We start from the raw sequence: 23,425 nt of genomic DNA, 5'->3' as shown, positions 1-23,425 counted from the left end.
TTTCATGTGTGAGCAGCCATATAGTATATTATTTACAAATACATGAGACCCTATACACAAGGTTAAAGCGAACACCTTCTGAGGTGAGCCTAGCTCACCTCAGGGAGGAAGCCCTGTCTGAAAAGGCTGCACCTTCGTCTGTCACTCTTTCTTCATTCAGCCCAGCATTTGATCACATCTTCTGTCACTCAGGGCGTGAGGGCGTGGGGTCTTAAACGTTATCCATTCAGCGACGCTGGCCTGGGAACCATCCAATCAGGCACGCAGCTGGAGCGGAAGGGGCGGCTTCCTGAATGTGGCGGGGTCTTTGTCTCTTGCTGCGGCCGGAGTTCCTGGTCTCGTCTGCGATGTTTTGTGTCTTCTGCTGTTAGCGGCCCAGCCTCTGTGGCCCTGTGACCTGCAGGTACTGGAAATCCACAGCTAAGATGCCAGGACCCCCTGGAAGCCTAGAAATGGTGAGAGTGCCGGGTCCCACATCCCGAGAGAGGGGAAGGGGCTGGTTGGAACCGGTGGGAAGAGGCTGTGGCGGGACTCAGGCCTCCCCTCAGTCAGCTCCGCAATCTGCGCCCCGAGTTCTCCTTGCCCAGCTTGGCCTCCGTCCCCTTCAGCCATAAGATGGCGGCTGCGCTGACAGCCGGGACCCCAGGCGTCCTGTCTCTTCCCTGCGCAGTGACTGTGCCCTGGCCTGGAGCCCTCTCTGGGCAGCTCTGCACCCGCAGCGCCGCGTCTCTCCCAGATTGTGCAGGGACCACGGGAGGGTCGTCAGGGGAGGATCCTGACTCGGGGTGAGGGTTCATGAATGGGAAGAGCTTTTGTTTGGTTTATGGGGTTCCTAGTTCCTCTTTTCGCCTATTAAAAATGTATGGGAGTTATCGCGAAAATAAAGACTTAAGAATTTAAACAAGGAGCGGTTCAAAAATTGTAGAGCTCCCAAATATGGGTTGTAGTTTGTGGGCCATGAAAAGATCTTGAAGGAAAGATGCATGATGAAAATACCCAAATTCAGTAATCGGTTAGGTACATTTAAGTAGTTTCTTAATTTTCACCTGGAGCCTACAAATTTCCTGGTTGCGTAATCAGAGCTTACTTGGCAGTTTGTCGTTTTTTAAGCCTGAATTTTGTTTCCCCCAATGTAGTAATTTCTATTAAAAAATGCATTTGAGTTAGATTTTTTAAAACTAGGAATCCAGGGACTGGAGCCACCTCAGTCTATTTGCCGCCACAAGGGACTGATTTTCCCTTGCATTTTTCACATGGGTCCCAAGCAGGGTCTCAAGGCAACCCTCCACACCCCATTTCTCCAGCCTAACTCTGGCTTGCAGTAAAATACTGAATTTTCTGTTTCTTCTGAAAATCTCAAATGCCAACTTCCTCTCCCTAATTTACATTATTTTTTTTTTAGTGTACATTTTATATACCGTATTTTAATTAATCATTTTTTGACAAAGCATTAGATGGCATATTGAAAAAGATATTTTCTCATTTGAAGGACCTAAATTTGTAGCAAATTCTGTGGCAGTTTTAAAAAGTTAAGCTGCTATAGTAAGTTACTGGGCATTCTCAGTATTTGAATATGGAACATATGCACAGGGGAAGGAAATAGCATTGCACTTTATAAACACTGTATTGTAAGTGGAAAATGCAATGTCTTAAATAAAACTATTTAAAATTGAAAAAAAAAAAAAGAAAAAGGATATGTTTTCTGTTTGTAAATATTTCCCATGAGAAGAAAGCAAAGAATAATCCCCTGATAGTGAATTGTAAAAAGTCTCTGTGCCTCTTTTTCTTTTATCTTCCCTAGGCACAAAGGTCTTATGATAATGTTTTAGTGTCAAGATGTTTTTATTTTGCAAACTTTGTGGGGTGATTTGTCCTCAGCAACCCTGTCGTTTTTTCTTGGTCCCGGGTTTCAGTACTGTCTCTGAATAAACCAAGATAACTGCTATGGCTATGTCTGCTAGAGTATCTAGTGAATATCAGCTCCTAAGTCGTTTTCTTTCATAGGACAACCTGAGGTAGGGAGTGCAGCCTCCCAAGTGGATACCCTGGGGAAAAGATGGAATCTCTTGGTGTACTCCTCCCTTGAAAAGCTAACCCCTTGAGACATTAAAATTGTCTTCACCCAACCCAGCTTCCATTTCTTGGAGACAGATTGCTGGTCCACCAATCACATGCTGATATTGAGGGGGAAACAGAAATAACTTCTGCCCCCTAAATGCTCTAAGATTTGTGAAATAAAAAATAGTATCCCAAAAGACAAAAGAAAGAAAAAAACCTGACTTCAGTGAGATGGTACAAAAACTTGCAAAGTAAAATACACTTGGAGCACTCACTTTAGCATAGTGCACTGTCTCCTAAGAGAGTGGTCACTGAGCACTTAAGTGAGCAGGTTGGAGTGGGAGAATCTCTCAAGTGATTGGATGATCTGAATTAACACATGAGTCAGACACATCTGTTTTCTTTCTTTCTTTTTTTCTTTTTGAGACGGAGTCTAGCTCTGTCACCCAGGCTGGAGTGCAGTGGCGTGATCTCGGCCTGCTGCAACCTCCGCCTCCCACGTTCAAGTGATTCTCCTGCCTCAGCCTCCCGAGTAGCTGGGACTACAGGCATGCACCACCACACCCGGCTAATTTTTTTTTTTTTTGGTATTTTTAGTGGAGACAGGGTATCACCGTGTTGGCCTGGTTGGTCTCGAACTCCTGACCTGGTGATCTGCCTGCCTCATTCTCCCAAAGTGCTGGGACTACAGGCTGAGCCACCGTGCCCAGCCTACACATCTGTTTTCTAATCAGCACTGCCACTCCCTGGGTTTTTCACCTTGAAAAGATTTGTTCACTTATGTTGACTTTAGTTTTTTAACTGTAAATTGCATTTTATTAGTAGAGTTTAAAAGGTAAGAAAATACTTATAGTATTTTCATAGGGCATAAAAGTTGTGCATATCAGAAAAACATTGTGTATTCCATTTGTTAAAAATTATTGTTTATCTTTTCTTTCCCAAAGTGAGTTTAGGAATTTTTTCAGGTGTGATTTTATGGCAGGGTGATTACAAGCAGAATTCCAAGGCTTTGCTTTTAAAATGCTACCAAGAAAAACAATAGGGAAAATCTCTCCTGCATTTTGGCTGTAGAAAATGAATACATTTCTGGTCAGGCATGGTAGCTCATGCCTGTAATCCTATCACTTTGGGAGGCCGAGGCCAATGGATCCCCTGAGGTTGGGAGTTCAAGACCAGCCTGGCTAACGTGGTGAAACCCCATCTCTACTAAAAATACAAAAATTAGCTGGGTGTGGTGGTGGGCGTCTATAATACCAGCTACTGGGGAGGCTGAGGCAGGAGAATCGCTTGAACCCAGGGGCTGGAGGTTGCAGTGAGCCAAGATCATGCCACTTCATTCCATCCTGGGCGAAAGAGCAAAACTCGTCTTAAAAAAACAAAAAACAAAAAGCAGAATACATTTCCACAAGAAAATATGATAGATAATTGGTGAGTTACGTTACATAGATTCGTAAAATATCACTTCCTTTTATTGCAGGGTAAATTTGTGACAGTGAATATCTCTGTTCTGTATCCTGTTATCTTGACTTCTGAGTTTCATGCTAAATTTTATGAGATAAAACTTGGTACCTCCTAGAAATGGTCCCATATGACTAATTGTTTACTACATGAGTTTTAATGGAAAAATACAATAAGACATGTATTGTCTGAAAGGAATTGATACTTTTGCTTTTCTCATTGAGGTATAAAATTAAAGCGCCTTATAATTTCATCCCCTTATATGAACATTGTGTTTGAGTAATGTTACTGAATTTTTCACACACGTAGTTTTGAAAACCAAGTTAATAACTCTGACAATGGAAATCAAAGCATGAGCCTAGTGACTCCAAGCTAAGGCTAATTAATACTGAGCCTGCAAAAGAAGGTTATTAACGGCCCAATTAGTTTTTTTCTGAAGAGCCTCTCTCGCAGATGTCCCAGCCTGCTCACCCCAGCCATGGAAGAAACCTTTATAGTGAGAGAAGCTACAGAGCCCTGGAAAACTGAGGACCCACAGACAGATGCAGTTAAGGTGAAGAAGGAAAAGAACTGGCAGGATTTTTGTGAAGATGAAGTTATTGTTTTGAAGCAGTTTCTAGACTATTTAAAATAAACCAAAGTTAGATTAATGTAAAAATTAAATTCCAAAGGAGTATTGTAACAGAAGGAAATACCTACTATAAGATCTTTAAAAATTGCAAGTTCAGGCAGACAAGGAAGGAACTAACAAGATTAGAACGAAGGTGGGAGGGAAATGGCAAATGGAGGGTGAAAAAGTTAGATTCTAGATTAATGTTTTACCCCAAAGTCAGCATGTCCTTAGGAAGGACATAAAATGGGGTTGTATTTTGATTCAGATTGAGTGTAGCTGAATATTAAGGAGCCTGTGGGGTGGAGATAAACTTAAGTGAAGTTTGATTAAAAAGTATTTTATTTTGACCACTGAAGAAAAATTCAGCTTTTTTTTTTGTTTTTTGTTTTTGTTTGAGACAGAGTCTCGCTCTGTCACCCAGGCTGCAGTGCAGTAGTGCGATCACTCACTGCAACCTCTGCATCCTGGGTTCAAGCGATTCTCCTGCCTCAGTCTCCCAAGAAGCTGGGATTACAGGCACCTACTAAAATGCCTGGCTAATTTTTTTTGTATTTTTAGTAGAGGCACGGTTTCACCATGTTGGCCAGGCTGCTCTCGAACTCCTGACCTCAGGTGATCCACCCGCCTCAGCCTCCCAAAGTGCTGGGATTACAGGCGTGAGCCACCGCTCCCAGCCAGCTGATTTTTTAAAATGAGAAGAAGAAAATGTGTAGAGTCTGTGTCTGGCTATGTGATAGGTAAGAAAAAAGACCACCTACTAAGTCATAATGGAAAGCATGTTTCTTTCCATAAACTGTTTCTGGAGAACACAAAGGATAGAGAATTTTATTAATCACAGCTATTTACCAGGATTATCTATGTGCTTCATCTTTCCCCATTTTTTTTCTTTGTCTTATACATTTCTTACATTTGACTTTTTTGGGGATTATATTTTTTATAAGCTGGTAAATGTAACTACAGTGTTTAGCTGGGTTCTGTGAGTAGCTCTATCAAATTATGAAACTTGAGGGAGGTTACAGGAGTCCATAATTTTTAAACAGTAGCTCAGAAGCATAGATGGGCCTATGGGGTTTATGACTGGCATCTGCAATTAGGACAATATTGTGAAAATGAGTCATGAATCAGGGTCTGTGCTGACTCTGGGTGGTGTCAGAATTCAAATCCAAATGTTAGTCAATGAGTTAGTGTTGGAGAATGTCTTGATGTTCAGCAAACTCTACAGATTTGGTACAAGAAAAAAGATATCACAGAAGCCTGGCCTGGAATAAAACTCTGCGTGTCTGGGAATGGAAGGCTCTGCTTTCCTGTACACAGACTGTCACACTGCCCATTGTCCTGTGATTCCAGGTCTCCCAGGATGAGAGAGGATCCAAACTTAGAGGAAACAAACTCTGACAGCAGACCCCCTTTTCCCACAGCTGTCACCACAGGATTCCCACTCACTCTCAAGCATACCCACTAGGTATTAATGTGGCCAGACCTCTCCCAGGACTAGGCACCACGCTGAGAAATTTTACAACAGCAGTTTTGATTCTAATGTTTCCTGGCAAAAACCTCCAAAAGTGTCTACAAGTCTCCTGGCATATCCCAACCCCCAGACACTGAATCTGCAACAGCAACCTGTTTTCCCCACCAACTGAGGGTTCTGGACCACCTGTTCATAATCTCATCTGCATAAACACAAAAATCCATCAGAGTATACCTCTACCTGAGCCGCTATCTGTAGCACAAACCAGTTCTTCCACCTGCATTGCACTGTTTCCCACTCATACATTTTTATTCTTTTAACTTTTATTTTTGGTTCAGGGGTACACATGCAGGTTTGTTTTACAGCTAAAATTGTGTCATGGGGGTTTGGTGTGCAGATTATTTTGTCACTGAGGTACTAAGCATAGCACCAAACAGGTACTTTTTCTGATCCTCTTTGTCCTCCCATTCTCCAACCTCAACTAGGCCTCAGTGTCTGTTGTTCCCTCTTTGTTTTTATGTGTTCTTATTATTCAGCTCTTACTTAATTTTTTTTTTTTTTTTGAGATGGAGTTTTGCTCTTATTGCCCAGGCTGGAGTGCAATGGCGCGATCTCGGCTCACCGCAACCTCCACTTCCTGGGTTCAAGTAATTCTTCTGTCTTAGCCTCCCGAGTAGCTGGAATTACAGGCATGTGCCACCACACCTGGCTAATTTTGTATTTTTAGTAGAGATGGAGTTTCTCCATGTTGGTCAGGCTGGTCTCGAACTCCTGACCTCAGATGATCTGCCCGCCTTGGCTTCCCAAAGCGTTGGGATTACAGGCGTGAGCCACTGTGCCCAGCCTCAGCTATTACTTAGAAATAACATGCATTTGGTTTTCTGCTGCTGTGTTAGTTTTCTAAGAGTAATGGTCTCCAGCTTAATCCATGTTGCTTCAAAGGACATGATCTTGTGATCATGTGTGTGTGAGATGATATTTTGTGTGTGTGTGTGTGTGTGTGTGTGTGTGTGTGTGTGTGCATGTTTTAACGGCCACACAGTATTTTACGATATTTATGTACCATATTTTATTTATTTGAGATGGAGCTTCTCTCTTGTCGCCCAGGCTGCAGTGCAATGGCATGATCTTGGCTCACTGCAACCTTCGCCTCCTGGGTTCAAGCGATTCTCCTGCCTCAGCCTCCAAGTAGCTGGGATTACAGGCGTGTGCCACCACACCTGGCTAATTTTTGTATTTTTAGTAGAGACAGGGTCTTCAACTCCTGACCTCAAGTGATCCACCCACCTCGGCCTCCCAAAGTGCTGGGATTACAGGCGTGAGCCACTGCACCCAGACCCCATCCTTTTTTTTTTTTCTTTTTTCTTTTTGAGATGGAGTCTTGCTCTGTCGCCCAGGCTGGAGTGCAGTGGCGCGATCTCGGCTACTGCAAGCTCCGCCTCCCGGGTTCATGCCATTCTACCTCAGCCTCCCCAGTAGCTGGGACTACAGATGCCCGCCACCACGCCCGGCTAATTTTTTGTATTTTTCGTAGAGACGGGGTTTCACCGTGTTAGCCAGGATGGTGTCGATCTCCTGACCTCATGATCCACCCACCTTGGCCTCCCAAAGTGCTAAGGTTACAAGTGTGAGCCACCGTGCCCGGTCCATACTTTATTTTTATTAAATTTTTTGTTTTGTTTTGTTTTTTTGAGACGGAGTTTTGCTCTGTTGCCCAGGCTGGAGTGCAGTGGCACGGTTTTGGCTCACTGCAACTTCCGCCTCCTGGGTTCAAGCTACTCTCCTGCCTCAGCCTCCCGAGTAGCTGGGATTACAGGCACCTGCCACCACGCCCAGCTAACTCTGTGTGTGTGTGTGTGTTTAAGTAGAAACAGGGTTTCACCATGTTGGTCAGGCTGGTCTCGAACTCCTGACCTTGTGATCCACCTGTCTTGGCCTGCCAAAGTGCTGGGATTACAGGCGTGAGCCACTGTGCCTGGCCTAAGCCTTTTATTTTATTTTATTTTTGAAGACAGGTTCTCACTCTGTTGTCCAGACTAGAGTGCAGTGGCATGATCTCAGCTCACTGCAGCCTCAACCTCCCAGGCTCAAGCAATCTTCTTTTACTTTAGCCCACCACATAGCTGAGACTGCAGGCACACACCAGCAGACCTGGCTAATTTTTTTTTTTTTTTTTGTATTTTTTGTAGAGATGGGATCTTGCCATGTTCCGCTGGGTGGCCTCAAACTTTTGAGCTCAGGCAATTTACCTGCCTCGACCTCCCAAAGTGCTGAGATTACAGGTGTGAGCCACCGTGGCCAGCCATACCATATTTTCTTTATCCAGTATACAGTTGAGAAGCATTTAGGTTGATTCCATGTCTTTGCTATTGTACATAGTACTGCAGTGAACATGCATATGTCTTTTTAATAGAATAATTTGTATTTTACTGGGTATATGCCTGATTATGAGGTTGCTGGGTCAAAAGGTAATTCTGTTTTAGTTCTGTGAGGAATCGTCACACTACTTTTTATAATGAACTAATTTACACTCCCACTGGTATAAGCATTCCTGTAACCTTGCCAGCATCTGTTATCTTTTGACTAATACTGGCCATTCTCACTGGTGTGAGATGATATTTCATTATGGTTTTTCTTTGAATTTCTCTAATGATTAGTGATGAGCATTTTTTATATGCTTGTTAGCCACACGTATGTCTTCTTTGAGAAAAACATCTTTTTCATGTTTTTTGTCCACTATTTAGTGAGGTCTTTTTTTTTTTTTTCTGTAAACTTGTTTAGGTTTCTTATAAATTATGGGTATTGGACCTTTGTCAAAAGCATAGTTTGCAAATATTTTCTTTTATTCTGTGTGTTGTTTGTTTACTGCATTGATGGTTTCCTTTGCTGTGAAGAAGGTTTTTAGCATAATTAGGTTCCATTTGTCAATTAGTACTTTTGTTGCAATTGCTTCTGGTATCTTTATTTTAAAATTTTTGCCGGCTTCTATGTCTAGAATGGTATTTCATGGATCTTTTTAAATATATAATTTGGAGTTTTACATTTAAAGCTTTAATTTATCTTCAGTTGATTTTTGTATATGGTGTAATGGAAGGGTCCAGTTTCAATCTTCTACATAGTGCTAGCTAGTTATTCCAGTATCATTTGTTAAACAGGGAATTCTTTCCCGATTCCTCTTGTTAGCTTTGCCAAAGACCAGATGGTTGTAGGTGTGTGGTATTATTATGGGCTCTCTATTCTGTTGTATTGGTCTATGAGTTTGTTTTTGTACCAGTACCATGTTGCTTTGTTTACTGTACCCTGTAGTATGGTTTGAATTCAGGTAATGTAATGACTTCAGCTTTGTTCTTTTCGCTTATGATTGGCTTGGCTATTTGGGCCCTTTTTTGGTTCCATATAAGTTTTAAAAGTTTTTTTTGTTTTGTTTTGTTTTGTTTTTAGTTCTGTTGGGAAATATTTTTCGTAGTTTGATAAAAATAGCAAATCTGTAATTTTTTGGCAGTATGACCATTTTAATAATATTGATCTTTTCCTTTCTTTCTTTCTTTCTTTCTTTCTTTCTTTCTTTTTCTTTCTTTCTTTCTTTCTTTCTTTCTTTCTTTCTTTCTTTCTTTCTTTCTTTCTTTTCTTTCTTTCTTTTTTTTTCTTTCTTTCTTTTTAGATGGAGTCTTGCTCTGTTACCCAGGCTAGAGTGCAGTGGCATGATTTCGGTTCACTGTAACTTCTGCCTCTCGGGTTCAAGCAGTTCTCTGTCTCAGCTTCCCAAGTAGCTGAGATTACAGACAACCGCCACCACGCCCAGCTAATTTTTGTATTTTTAGTAGAGACGGGGTTTCACCATGTTGGCAGGCTGGTCTGGAACTCCTGACCTTGTGATCCACCTGCCTCAGCCTCCCAAAGTGTTGGGATTACCGGTGTGAGCCACTTTGCGTGGCCAATATTGATCTTTTCTATCTATGAGTATAAAATGGTTTTCCATTTGTTTGTGTCATCTCTGACTTTTTTTTTTTTTTGAGACGGAGTTTTGCTCTTTTTGCCCAGGTTGGAGTGCAATGGCACGATCTCGGCTCACCACAACCTTCACGTACCAGGTTCAAGCGATTCTCCTGCCTCAGCCTCCTGAGTAGTTGAGATTACGGGCATGCGCCACCACCCTGGCTAATTTTGTATTTTTAGTAGAGATGGGGTTTCTCCATGTTGGTCAGGCTGGTCTTGAACTCCTGATCTCAGGTGATCCGCCTGCCTTGGCCTCCCAAAGTGCTGGGATTACAGGTGTGAGCCACCACGCCTGGCCCATCTCTGACTTATGTAAGCAGTGTTTTCACAGTGTTGTCATAAAAATCTTTCACCTCCCTGGTTAGCTATAGTCCTAGATATTTTATTCTGTTTGTAGTGATTGTGAATTGGATTCTGTTTTTGATTTGGCTTTTGGCATGCATGTTTTTGATTTACAGGGATGCTACTAATTTTTGTACATTTATTTTGTATTATGAAATTTTACTGAAGTTTTTTGTTAGTTTGAAAAGCTTTTCTGCCGAGATTATAGGGTTTTTCAGATACAGCATTATGTCATCTGTAAACAGAAATAGGTTTTGATATCCTCTCTTCCTGTTTGTATGCCTTTTATTTTTTTATCTTGCCTAATTGCTCTGGCCAGGACTTCCAGTTTTATGTTGAATAGGAGTGTTGAGAGGAGGCATCCTTGTCTTGTGCCAGTTTTCAAAGAAAAATGATTCCAGGTTATGTGTATTCAGTATGTTGGCTGTGGGTTTGTGATGGATAACTCCTTATTAATATTTTATTATTATTATTATTATTCTTTTGAGAAGGAGTCTCGCTCTGTCGCCCAGGCTGGAGTGCAGTGGTGTGATCTCGGCTCACTGCAAGCTCCGCCTCCTGGGTTCACCATTTTCCTGCCTCAGCCTCCCAAGTAGCTGGGATTACAGGCACCCGCCATCACGCTTGGCTAATTTTTTTGTATTTTTAGTAGAAACGAGGTTTCACCATGTTAGCCAGGATAGCCTCCATCTCCTGACCTCGTGATCCTCCTGCCTTGGCCTCCCAAAGTGCTGGGATTACGGGTGTGAGCCACCGCGCCTGGCCGATAACTCATTATTTTGAAGTATGCACCTTCCATGCCTAGTTTGTTGAGGCTTCTTAACATAAAAATGTTAAATTTTATTGAAAGCCTTTTCTGCATCTATTGACATAATTTTGTGCTTTCTGCCTTTAGTTCTGTTTATGTGATGAATCACATTTTTAATTCATCTGTGATTCTTCTTTTTTTTGTTTTGTTTTTTGAGACGGAGTCTCGCTCTGTCACCCAGGCTGGAGTGCAGTGGCGCAATCTCGGCTCACTGCAAGCTCCGCCTCCCGGGTTCACGCCATTCTCCTGCCTCAGCCTCTTCGAGTAGCTGGGACTACAGGCGCCCGCCACCACGCCTAGCTAATTTTTTTTGTATTTTTAGTAGAGACAGGGTTTCACCGTGGTCTCGATCTCCTGACCTCGTCATCCGCCCGCCTCGGCCTCCCAAAGTGATGGGATTACAAGCGTGAGCCACTGCGCCAGGCCCATCTGTGATTTTTCTTTTCTCTTTTTTTTCTTTGAGACAGACTCTCGCTCTGTTGCCCTGGCTGGAGTGCAATGGCGCCATGTCAGCTCACTGCAACCTCCGTCTCCCGGGTTCAAGTGATTTTCCTGCCTCAGCCTCCCAAGCAGCTGGATTACAGGTGCCAGCTACCACTCCCAGCTAATTATTGTAGTTTTAGTAGAGATGGGGTTTCACCATGTTGGCCAGGCTGGTCTTGAACTCCTGACCTCAGGTGATCTATCCGCCTTGTCCTCCCAAAGTGCTAGGATTACAGATGTGAGCCACCGTGCCCCACCTCATTGAATTAACCTTGCATTCCAAAAATAAACCCTACTTGATCATAGTCGGTTAGGTTTTTGCTGTCTTGCCCAATTTGCCAATATTTTGTTGAGAATTTATCTTTTTTTTTTTTTTTAAGATTTTACTCCTGCAATTCTTGATCTTTTGTATAGTTTTTCATGTGAAAATCTCCTTCCGTTCAGAAATGATTTTGGTTATTTCTTGTCTTTTGCTAGCCTAAGGGTTGATTGGCTCTTGCTTCTCTCAGTCTTTTATTTATGATGTCAGGTTGCTAAACTGAAGTCTAACTTTTTCAATGTAAGCATTTAATGCCATAAATTTTTCTCCTAACACTGCCTTAGCTGTGTTGCAAAAATTCAGGTATGTTGTATCTTTGTTCTCATTTTTTTCAAAGAACTCTTGGTTCTTGCCTTAATTTCATTATTTACCCAAAAGTAATTCAAGTGCAGATTGTTTAATTTCCATGTAATTGTATGATTCAAGTGATTTTCTTTGTATTGAATTACATTTTTATCAAGCCGTGGCCTCTGTGTGTGGTTCGTATAATTTTGGAATTTTTAAATTTGTTGAGGATTGTTTTGCTTCTGTGTGGTCAATTTTAGAGTATGTGCCACGTAATGATGAGAAGACTGTATACTATGTTGTTTTTAGATGGAGAGTTCTGTAGAAGTCTATTAGGACTGTTTAGTCAGGTGTTGAGTTTAGGTCTTAATATCTTTGTTAATTTTCTGCCTCAATAATGTGTCTATTAGTGCCCATGGGTGTTGTAGTCTCCCACTGTTATTGTGTCAGTATCTCAATCTCTTCATAGGTCTCTAACAACTTGATTTATTTATGTGCACCCATCAATTTATTATAACACCTTTCTCTCTTCTGCTTTTTTACCATAAACATTCTTTCAAGTTCACAATTCAGATGTCCAAGAGTTCAAGAACATGTCCAGTGACCTGGTTGTTTTAAGAGAAAATGCAAATTAAAAATAAGAGGCTTTATTCACATATGTGAAAATAAGGGAGGATATTTTGTTTATCTCTGTTTTATTAAAGCATTTAGATTATATGTAGATATTTTTCTCTGCTTTTTTGAAATATATGTAAATTATATTAACAGCTAAATAAACCTTTTGTCATTCTTTTTGACTCAGGATTGTCTTTATTTGTAACCTGAGATTCATTGCTTTGTTTTTGCTTTGGCAAAGGTTTGTTTTTTTAATTTTCTGTCATTAGAAGTACGCAGAGATTTGTTCAGAGTCAAGCTCATTTTAAGAGCACATGAACGTTGGACACAAAGGTAGAATTAAATTTAGCAATACAGAATGATAAAGACTAAAAGATACAGAGTAAGTTCTTTTGACAGAAACTTGATTATCCAAGGTAATTATTTGCAGGCTGAAGTACTTACAATGCAAAAGCAAGGGCTGGGCGCGGTGGCTCACACCTATAATCCCAGCGCTTTGGGAGTCTGAGATGGGCAGATCATTTGAGGTCAGGAGTTCGAGACCAGCCTGACCAACATGGTGAGATCCTGGCTCTACAAAAAATACAAAAAAAAAAAAAATTAGCCAGGCATGGTGGCGCATGCCTGTAGTTCCAGCTACTCGGGAGGCTGAGGCAGAAGAATAGCTTGAACCTGGGAGGCAGAGGTTGCAGTAAGTGCAGATCTCACCACCGCACTCTAGCCTGGGCAACAGAGTGAGACTCAATAAGTAAATAAATAAAAATAAAAATAAATGCAGACTCAGTCAGATATTGCTGCTTTCTGTTTTCTATGTAAACTTCAAAAAGCCAACAAAGATTATGATACTTTAAGATAGAGATTGGTTGTCTTCATTTGTTCCAGAAGTAATTGTGTTGTGACAAGAGTGCTAAGTGTAAGAGACTCTGTGCTGTGCCTGCTTTCTCTAAATAATGCTAATAATGAGCCTGGGGGAGCAACATCAGCCTTGACAGGGGACTTATTTAAAACACCCACTCATGGACCCTTTCCATACCTGCAGAATCACATAGAGTGAGACCAACATTACCAAGTGATTTATAAGCTCATTAAAGCTTGAGAGGCAGTGCTTAGTTAATGTGCAGGTTTATTACATAGGTATATGTGTGACATGGTGGTTTGCTGCATGTATTGACCCTTCTAGGTGCCCTCCCCTTGCCCCCACTTCACAACAGGCCCTGGTTTGTGTTATTCCCCTTCCTGTGTCCATGTGTTCTAATTGTTCAACTACCACTTAGGAGTGAGAACATGCGATTTTTGGTTTTCTATCCCTGTGTTAGTTTGCTGAGGATGATGACTTCCAGCTTAATCGATGTTCCTGCAAAGGATGTGATCTCATTTCTTTGTATGGCTGCATAGTATTCCATGTTGTGTATGTACCATATTTTATTTGTCAAGTCTGTCATTGATGGGCATTTGGGTTGGTTCCATGTCTTTGCCATTGTAACTAGTGCTGCAATAAACATACATGTGCATGTGTCTTTATAGTAGAATGATTTATATTTCTTTGAGTATATACCCAGTAATGGGATTGCTGGGTCAAATGATATTTCTGGTTCTAGATCCTTGAGGAATCACCACATTGTCTTCCATGATGGTTGAACTAATACATTCTCACTAACAGTGTAAAAGCGTTTCTGTTTCTTCACAGCCTCACCAGCATCTATTGTTTCTGACTTTTTAATAATCACCATTCTGACTGGTATGAGATGGTATCTCATTGTGGTTTTGATTTATATTTCTCTAATGATCAGTGATATTGAGCATCTTTTCATATATTTGTTGGCTGCATAAATGCCTTCTTCTGAGAAGTGTTTGTTCATCTTTCGCCCACTTTTTTTGTGTGTGTGTGTGAGATGGAGTCTCGTTCTGTCTCCCAGGCTGGAGTGCAGTGGCGCTACCTCCTGCGTTCAAGCCATTCTTCTGCCTCAGCATCCCGAGTAGCTGGGATTACAGATGTCCATTACCATGCCCAGCTAATTATTGTATTTTTAGTAGAGGTGGGGTTTCACCATATTGGCCAGGCTGGTCTAGAACTCCTGGCCTCAAATGATCTACCCATCTCGGCCTCCGAAAGTGGTGGGATGACAGGTGTGAGCCACCATGTCCAGCTTTTGCCTAGTTTTTGATGGAATTGTTTTTTTTTTCTTGTAAATTTTTTAAAGTTTCTTGTAAATTCTGGGTATTAGACCTTTGTGAGATGGGTAGATTGCAAAAATTTTCTCCTATTCTGTAGGTTGCCGGTTCACTCTGATGATAGTTTCTTTTTCTATGTAGAATCTCTTTAGTTTAATTACATCTTATTCTTCAATTTTGGCTTTTGTTGCAATTGCTTTTGGCGTTTTCGTCATGAATTCTTTGCCCATGCCTATGTCCTGAATGGTATTGCCTAGGTTTTCTTCTAGGGTTTTTGTGGTTTTGGGTTTTACATTTAAGTCTTTAATCCTTCTTGAGTAAATTTTTGTATAAGATGTAAGGAAGAGGTCCAGTTTCAGTTTTCTGCATATGGCTAGCCAGTTTTCTCAGGACCATTTATTGAACAGAAAATCCTTTCCCCATTGCTTGTTTTTGTCACGTTTGTTGAATATCAGATGGTTGTAGATGTGTGGTGTTATTTCTGAGGTCTCTTTTCTGTTCCATTGGTCTGTATGTCTGTTTTTGGACCAGTACTATGTTGTTTTGGTTACTGTAGTCTTGTAATATAGCTTGAAGTCAGGTAGTGTGATGTCTCTATCTTTGTTCTTTTTGCTTAGGATTGTCTTGGCTATATGGGCTCTTTTTTGGTTCCATATGAAATTTAAGGTCATTGTTTTTTCTAATTCTGTGAAGAATGTCAATGGTAGTTTGATGGGAATAACATTGAGTCCATAAATTACTTTGGGCAGTATGGCCATTTTCATGATGTTGATTCCTTCTATCCATAAGGATGGGATGTTTTTCCATTTGATTGTGTGCTCCCTTACTTCCTTGAGGAGTGGTTTGTAGTTTTCCTTGAAGAGGTCCTTCATATTCCCTGTTAGCTGTATTTTTATATATTTTACTTTTTGTAGCAATTGTGATGTTTATTTATGATTTGGCTCTCTGATGGTCTATTGTTGGTTTATAGGAATGCTTGTGATTTTTGCACATTGATTTTGTATCCTGAGACTTTGCTGAAGTTACTTATCAGCTTAAGGAGTTTTTGGGCTGAGATGACAGAATTTTCTAAATATAGAATAATGTCATCTGCAAACAGAGACAATTTGACTTCCTCTTTTTTTATTTGAATACTCTTAATTTCTTTCCCTTGCCTGATTGCCCTGGCCATAACTTTCAATACTATGTTCAATAGGAATGGTGAGAAAGGGCATCCCTGTCTTGTACTGGTTTTCAGAGAATGCTTCCAGCATTTTCCCATTCAATATGACATTGACTGTGGGTTTGTCATAAACGCACTTATTATTTTGAGATATGTTCCATCAACACCTGGTTTATTGAGAGTTCTTAACATGAAAGAAAGTTGAATTTTATCAAAGGCCTTTTCTGCATCTATTGAGATAATCATGTGGTTTTTGTCTTTAGTTCTGTTTATGTCATGAATTACGTTTATTGATTTGCATATGTTGAATCAGCCCTGCATCCCAGGGATGAAGCCGACTTGATCGTGGTGGATCAGTTTTTTTGTTTTGTTTTGTTTTGAGACAGAGTTTCGCACTTGTTGCCCAGTGCAGTGGTGTGATCTTGGCTCACAGCAACCTCCGCCTCCTGGGTTCAAGTGATTCTCCTGCCTCAGCCTCTCTAGTAGCTGGGATTATAGGCATGCGCCACCATGCCTGGCTAATTTTTTGTATTTTTAGTAGAGACGGGGTTTCTCCATGTTGGTCAGGCTGGTCTCGAACTCCTGTTCTCACATGATCTGCCCATGTCAGCCTCCCAAAGTGGTGGGATTACAGGCGTGAGCTACCGCGCCGGACCTGGTGGATGTTTTTTGATGTGCTGCTGATTTGGTTTGCCAGTTTTGTTTTGTTTTTGTTTTTATTTTTTTTTTTTCAGACAGAGTCTCACTCTGTCATCCAGGTTGGAGTATAGTGGCACTATCTCAGCTCACTGCAACCTCTGCCTCCAGGGTTCAAGCAATTCTGCCTCAGACTCCTGAGTAGCTGGGACTACAGGCATGAGCCACCACACCTGGCTAAATTTTGGATTTTTAGTAGAGATAGCGTTTCACCATGTTGGCCAGGCTGGTCTTGAACTCCTGAACTTGTGATCCACCCGCCCTGGCCACCCAAAGTTCTGGGATTACAGGCGTGAGCCACCGTGCCCAGCCGAGAAATGAAAAACCCTCCAAAAAAAAAAAAAAAAATCAATGAATCCAGGAGTTGTTTTTTGAAAAAATTAACAAAATAGGACTGGCCACGGTGGCTCACGCTTGTAATCCCAGCACTTTGGGAAGCCAAGGCAGGGGGATCACCTGAGGTCAAGAGTTTGAAACCAACCTGGCCAACAAGATGAAACCCTATCTCTACTAAACATACAAAAATTAGCTGGTCATGGTGGCACACGCCTGTAATCCCAGCTACTCCAGAGGCTGAGACAGCAGAATCGCTTGAACCCGGGAGGCGGAGCTTGCAGCGAGCCAAGATCGCGCCACGGCACTCCAGACTGGACAACAGAGTGAGACTCTGTCTAACTGGTTATTCTAGTTAGCAGCTCCTCTCTCTAACTTTTTATCAAGGTTCTTAGTTTCTTTGCATTCAGTTAGAACATGTCCTTTAGCTCAGTGGAGTTTGTTATTACCCATCTTCTGAAACCTACTTCTGTCAATTTGTCTATCTTATTCTCCATCCAGTTCTGCACCCTTGCTAGAGAGGCATTGCAATCACTTGGAGAAGAGGCACTCTTGCCTTTTGGATTTTCAGTGTTTTTTTCTTTTTTCTTTTTTTTTGAGACGGAGTCTTGCTCTGTCGCCCAGGCTGGAGTGCAGTGGCGCGATCTCGGCTCACTGCAAGCTCCGCCTCCCAGGTTCACGTCATTCTCCTGCCTCAGCCACCCGAGTAACTGGGACTACAGGTGCCCACTACCGTGCCTGGCTAATTTTTTGTATTTTTAGTAGAGACGGGGTTTCACCGTGTTAGCCAGGATGGTCTTGATTTCTTGACCTCATGATCTGCCTGCCTCGGCCTCCCAAAGTGCTGGGATTACAGGCATGAGCCACCGCACCCGACTTCAGCGTTTTTTTTCATTGATTCTTTCTCATCTTCATGAGTTTGTCTAGTTTTGATCTTTGAGGCTGCTGACTCTTGGATGATGTTAGTGTGGGGACTTTTTTGTTGCTGTTGTTCATTTCTGTTTGTTTTTTTTCAGTGGTCAGGTCCCTCTTCTGTATGGTTGCTGCGATTTGCTGGGGGTTCACTTCAGGCCCTATTTATGTGGTTCACTCCTGAACCTGGAGATAATACTCAAGGAGGCTGGAGAACAGCAAAGATGGATGCCTTCTCCTTCCTCTGGGCTGTCAGACCTCAAGGAACACCAATCTGATGCCAGTAGGAACACTCCTGTATAAGGTGTCTGACAACGCCAGTTTGAGTATTTCACCCATTTGGGTGACACGAGGAACAGAACCCATTTAATGAAGCACTTTTATTGTCCCTTGGTGGAGGGGATATGCTTCACTGGGGTTAAAACCACTCCTCTGGGCTGCTTGGATTCCTTATAGCAGGAGGAAAAGCTAAGTCTGCTGGTCTACAGAGACTGCGATCACCTCTCCCCTTAGGGACTCAGGCCCAGGGAGATCAGAGTTCTTTCTATCCCTGAGCCCCTGGCTGGAGTTGTTGGAGTTCCTGCAGGGTGGCCCCACACAGTGAGGAGGGATGGATCAGAGTCAGGCCTGAAGAGGTGCTGTAGCTATAGTCTGCCACAGCCGCTGTGTTGGGCTGTGGGGGACACCTCTTGGAACCAAGCCGTCCCAGCATCTCTGGCTCCAGCAGGGGAAAAGCATGGCCAGGAGCTATAGAGATGGCTGCCGCCCTTCCCCTGCCCAGGGAGCCTAGTCCTAATACTAGTCCCCCTAGTATTAGGCGGCTATCAGTCCCAGTGCTGGTTGCTGCCCCTCCCCAGGGAGCTCAAATGGCTTAGACAGCAGGCAGCCACAGCTGTGGTGCTGGTGACCCATCCCCTGGGAACTCAGCAGGCTTAAACAGATTTTAGCTGAGAGGTTGTTGAGAATCTGCAGAGCTCTGGGGTTGGGACCCTAGGCCCCGGTGGCATGGGTTCACGCGTGAAATCTTTCAGTCTGTGGGTTGCACAGTTCCATGGAAAAAGCATTATTTTGTCAGCTAAGTAGCACATTCATTCACCGCCTCCCTTGGCTGGGGGTTGGGGGCTCCCCTGCCCCGTGTGGCTCTCAGGTGGGTTGCTGCACCACACTGCTCTTTCTTCCTCTCGGTGGGTCATGCCAGCTGCCTAGTCAGTTCTGATGAGAGAACCTGGATACCTCAGATGCCAGTGCAGGATTCACAGGCCATTATGGTTCTTTTCGGTGGGAGCCTCTTATCGCTGCTGCTTCTAGTTGGTCATCTTTGCCCTGCCCCTAAAAAATGTTTTTTTTGTTTGTTTGTTTGTTTGTTTTTTAAGCTAAACATGTCTCAGATGAAGAGCTGTGTCCACTCTGCGTCCTGGAATGCCATGTGTTCAGTACTTGCAAAGCTTTACTTTTCTACTTGTGCTTTTTCTTCCTAATGAGTTTGTTTTAACTACTTTTTAGTTCTTATAATAGTCGAGGGTGTCTGAAAAATATTTCTTTCCTATATACCAGAGTCGTCTTTACATTCTCAACATCATAGCTTCTTACATGTCGTAAATAATTCTCACCATGAATTTATGAACTGCAATATTAAGAATGTTTCTTTCGTGGCTATGGAACATGGAAAGGGTGGATACTTAATATTCCTATTGGGGAAAAGCTGGAGTCCTTAGTAAAGATGGAGAGCATGTAATGTTGAGGTTCCATCTCTGTTCTCCATTAACTCTATGCAGAACAGGATTGAGAAAATGCTTACTTAAATGGGATGGCATTTATTACCCAGACAGTTTTGAAAAAAAAAATTATTAGGAGATACTTGCTCTTTAGGGTGTGAAAGAAAGACTACTTAAAATCACTATTAAAATTTACAGAACATGGCAGATATCAGTATATGGAACTTTGCATAAAACTAATGTTTCTTTATGATTAAATTCAGGCTATAATTTACTTTTGGCTGGGAGATACCATAGCAGTGATGCCGTGTCCTTCTGTGTGCATCAGCACATCATAAAAATTGATCTTCATGCAGCTGATGTTAATAACTCACTTGGTTAATGAACTCTGACAGATTTTTTTTCTATAGAGTTAATTATTTTTCTCTTCATTATTGAGTATCTTTATTCAGCAGATGTGCATAAACAACCACATTTAATCTGGCAGCTGACCTTTCTTAGGTTTTCTTTGCATTTATCTGTCTTTGGAAAATGAAAGCTCTCTTTGTTTACAAGCCAGAAAAACTGAAAAACACACTGGCTCTTCCACTTACTGGATGTTTGACAAAATAGTTGTCTTGGACCAAAAACATGAGCATTACTGATGAGCTTGTTAGAGATTCAGAAATTCAGATTTTATTCCAAATTTTCTTTTTTTTTTTTTTTTTTGAGACGGAGTCTCGCTGTGTCACCCAGGCTGGAGTGCAGTGGCGCGATTTCAGCTCACTGCAAGCTCCGCCTCTGGGGTTCATGCCATTCTCCTGCCTCAGGCTCCCGAGTAGCTGGGACTACAGGCTCTTGCCTCCACGCCCGGCTAACTTTTTGTATTTTTAGTAGAGACAGGGTTTCCCCGTGTTAGCCAGGATAGTCTCGATCTCCTGACCTCGTGATCCGCCCGCCTTAGCTTCCCAAAGTGCTGGGATTACAGGTGTGAGCCATCGCACCCAGCCCAGATTTTCTGAAAAAATAATCTGTATTAACAAGATCTCCAGTTTATTGTACACATTAACATGTGAGCAGCACTTTCTAACTGAATATGTCTTTTCCATCTGAAAAATTGACACAACTTATTCTGTATGATGTAAATATAGCACTCAAAAATGTACATGTTAGTGTTAATGCCCTCAATTTTATACTTCATCATCCAAAAAAGTATAATCTATACCTTGATGTTGTGGATCTTATACCACTCTCTTTTCTCAGAGTTAGAGAATACATTAGAGAATACTTCTTCTGTGCTGAAAGTTATTTATTAAATATATCAGTCACGCCTATAAGTAAGAACCAGTTCTCTTTACTCTTGTTTTACCTTGAGTCAAATTAAAAATTCTGTTCATGGCCACTTGGTAAATACGTGTGTGTGTTTGTATGTTTTTCAGGGAGTGTTGACATTTAGGGATGTGGCCATAGAATTCTCTCTGGAGGAGTGGCAATGCCTGGATATCACACAGCAGAATTTATATAGGAATGTGATGTTAGAGAACTACAGAAACCTGGTCTTCGTGGGTGAGGATAACTTCAATATACAATTCCCTAATATACCCTTTAAGTTTCATTTCTCTTTTTTTGTAGAATGGTTTTTGGTAATTTATGCTTTCAGATCTCTGTTTTTTTTTTTTCTTTTTTTAACTTCAAGATTTGTGTATGTAGAAAAGCATTTCAAGATGTTTCATTTTGATCTGAACTTTCCACACTCAGCTGATCTGTGTCCTTCACTCTAGATTAGTGTTAATTTTAGAAATTTAGTGGCATAACATACTGTTGCCCACATCTTAAAATCTAATTGCCACTACCAATTTTTGATTTAGTAGTACCAGGTAGTAAAATTAAGAACTTACAAAATTAAAATATTTCCTAAATATTTAAAATTTTTTGATGTAAATTAGTATTTTGGAATTAATTTACTAGAATATTCTATTACATCCTTTTTACTGAACACACTACTAAATTGATAATTGGAGAATATGAGCACAATTCATGTTATTTGTAATAAAACAGGTATTGCTGCCTCTAAGCCAGACCTGATCACCTGTCTGGAGCAAGGAAAAGAACCTTGGAATGTGAAGAGACATGAGATGGTAGCTGAACCCCCAGGTAGGTGAGAGTGAAAGTGAATACAACAGAGACACAGATGAGAGCCCCAAAGTAGAAAAAAAAAAAAAAAAGCCAGTCCTTAAAATGATTTGAAATCTGTGTTCCAAAGGAAATAGTTTCTAGGAAGCCTGAATTTTTTTTTATTTTGCTCTCACAAAGAAGCATCTTCTGTCTTATCTTTGTAAAATCTCTAAAGATTTTACTTTCCCTTTGGTGACCTTCCTTCAAGTTTACAGTAACAGCCAAGACAGTCCTCTTCGTGGCATGTAAGAGAGTGCAAAATCTGACTGCTTCTTCATTGTTTTGGAAAACACACAGATAATCTGCATAATTTTGAGAAACTATGTTAAACTGTTTTTCAAGTTCTCTTTTTACATCATGTCCTAAATGTGTGAGAGCAGTGGTTTCTGTTCCATTGGTGTTTTATTGCTAATTTTTCTGCACATTGCATTCTATCTTCTTATTATAGTCTTGAAGTATAGTTTGAAATTATAAAGTATGATGTTCTTCTGCTTTGTCCTTTTTTTTTCAAGATTGCTTTAGCTATTCAAAGTTTATCGTAAGTCTATGTGAGAATTGTATTTTCTTTTTCTCTTTCTTTTTTTTTTTTTTTTTTGAGACAGAGTCTCACTCTGTCACCCAGGCTGGAGTGCAGTGGCATCATCTCGTCTAACTGCAACCTCTGCCTCCTGGGTTCAAGCGATTCTTCTGCCTCAGCCTCCCGAGTAGCTGGGAATACAGGCGCGAGCCACCATGCCCAGCTAATTTTTGTATTTTTAGTAGAGACGGCGTGTCACCATATTGGCCAGGCTGGTCTCGAACTCCTAGACCTCGTGATCCACCTGAATGAAAGCCCGCCTTCTGAAAAGAATATTCCTCAATCTTGGGCATTAGCAGAGTTTCACAACTCCCTCCGTAGATCTCAAAGCTCTTTAAGGGCACTTATTTTGGAGATGGGGTCTTGCTACATAACCCAGGTTGATCTTGAAGTTCTGTCCTAAAGCATTTCTCATTACAGGTTTGAGTCATGATTCCTGTTTCTCTCATAAAGGCATTTTTATCAGGGTAATGAATTTTCTTGCTGTCAGAAAATAAGCAAATAAGGCACCATTTATTTTTCCATCTTAGTGATGTCACTCTTCCTGTACATTTTTACTTTCTATTTTCTATTTCAATTTTGTCTGTAGTTTTAGATTTAGACATTTAGGACAATATACTAAAATTTACATGTTATGTCTGAAGTGAATTAGATAATTAGTAGACAGACAAAAAGGAAATATAGGCAGGCTAAAAAAGATTACAGGATTTTCACTCACATTTGTCAGCCAGTACCTAAAATATGACATAATTTGTTCCCAAATATTTGTTTTATATATCAGAGGCCCTGACCATATTCTGCAAAATAGATATATTTTTTCTTTATTTAGCAATGTAAGGCTATTTTTTGCTTCTAAATTTGGATTACAGCAGTTTTATTTTGTGTAAGAATAGCATATATTTAAAACTTAGAAATGATCTTATTTATTAAAATGCTTATTTATCAGTTTGTCATTAGAATCTTCTGTTTATGATTATACTGCATTTTATCTGAAACTTTTACTGCATTACAGTGCATGCCAATGATTCAAAATAGCCACCTTCAATGATTACACAGTTACAGTAAAATATTCCAGTTATCTACACAAATTCTTTGTTAATGCTACATCAAGTTATGTACCAGATTTTATGAGTAAACATTTATTATTATTTTGTAGTTTCATATTAATGTGTTTTTTCAGTGTAGGTTTCTTAACATAAGTTTATTGTGTTTTTTTGGTTTTACAATTTTAGACAATTTGCAATGCTGTTTTTACATGT

At 41.0% G+C, this 23,425-nt stretch overlaps 1 protein-coding gene across 1 annotated transcript in view; it reads left to right on the top strand.

Moving 5' to 3' along the window:
* Window positions 1–289: 289 nt before the first annotated feature.
* Window positions 290–23,425, top strand: part of LOC100586909 (zinc finger protein 98) — a 33,053-nt gene continuing 9,917 nt past the window's right edge. Inside the window, exons 1-3 of the mRNA XM_030802869.1 lie at window positions 290–455; window positions 20,854–20,980; window positions 21,473–21,568. Coding sequence (XP_030658729.1) covers window positions 426–455; window positions 20,854–20,980; window positions 21,473–21,568 — 253 coding nt within the window. The 5' untranslated portion in view covers window positions 290–425. The remainder of the gene's footprint in view (window positions 456–20,853; window positions 20,981–21,472; window positions 21,569–23,425) is intronic.

This window comes from Nomascus leucogenys, chromosome 3, assembly GCF_006542625.1.
Source record: "Nomascus leucogenys isolate Asia chromosome 3, Asia_NLE_v1, whole genome shotgun sequence".
Classification (NCBI taxonomy): Eukaryota; Metazoa; Chordata; class Mammalia; order Primates; family Hylobatidae; genus Nomascus; species Nomascus leucogenys.
This window is presented reverse-complemented; position numbering and strand designations above follow the sequence as displayed.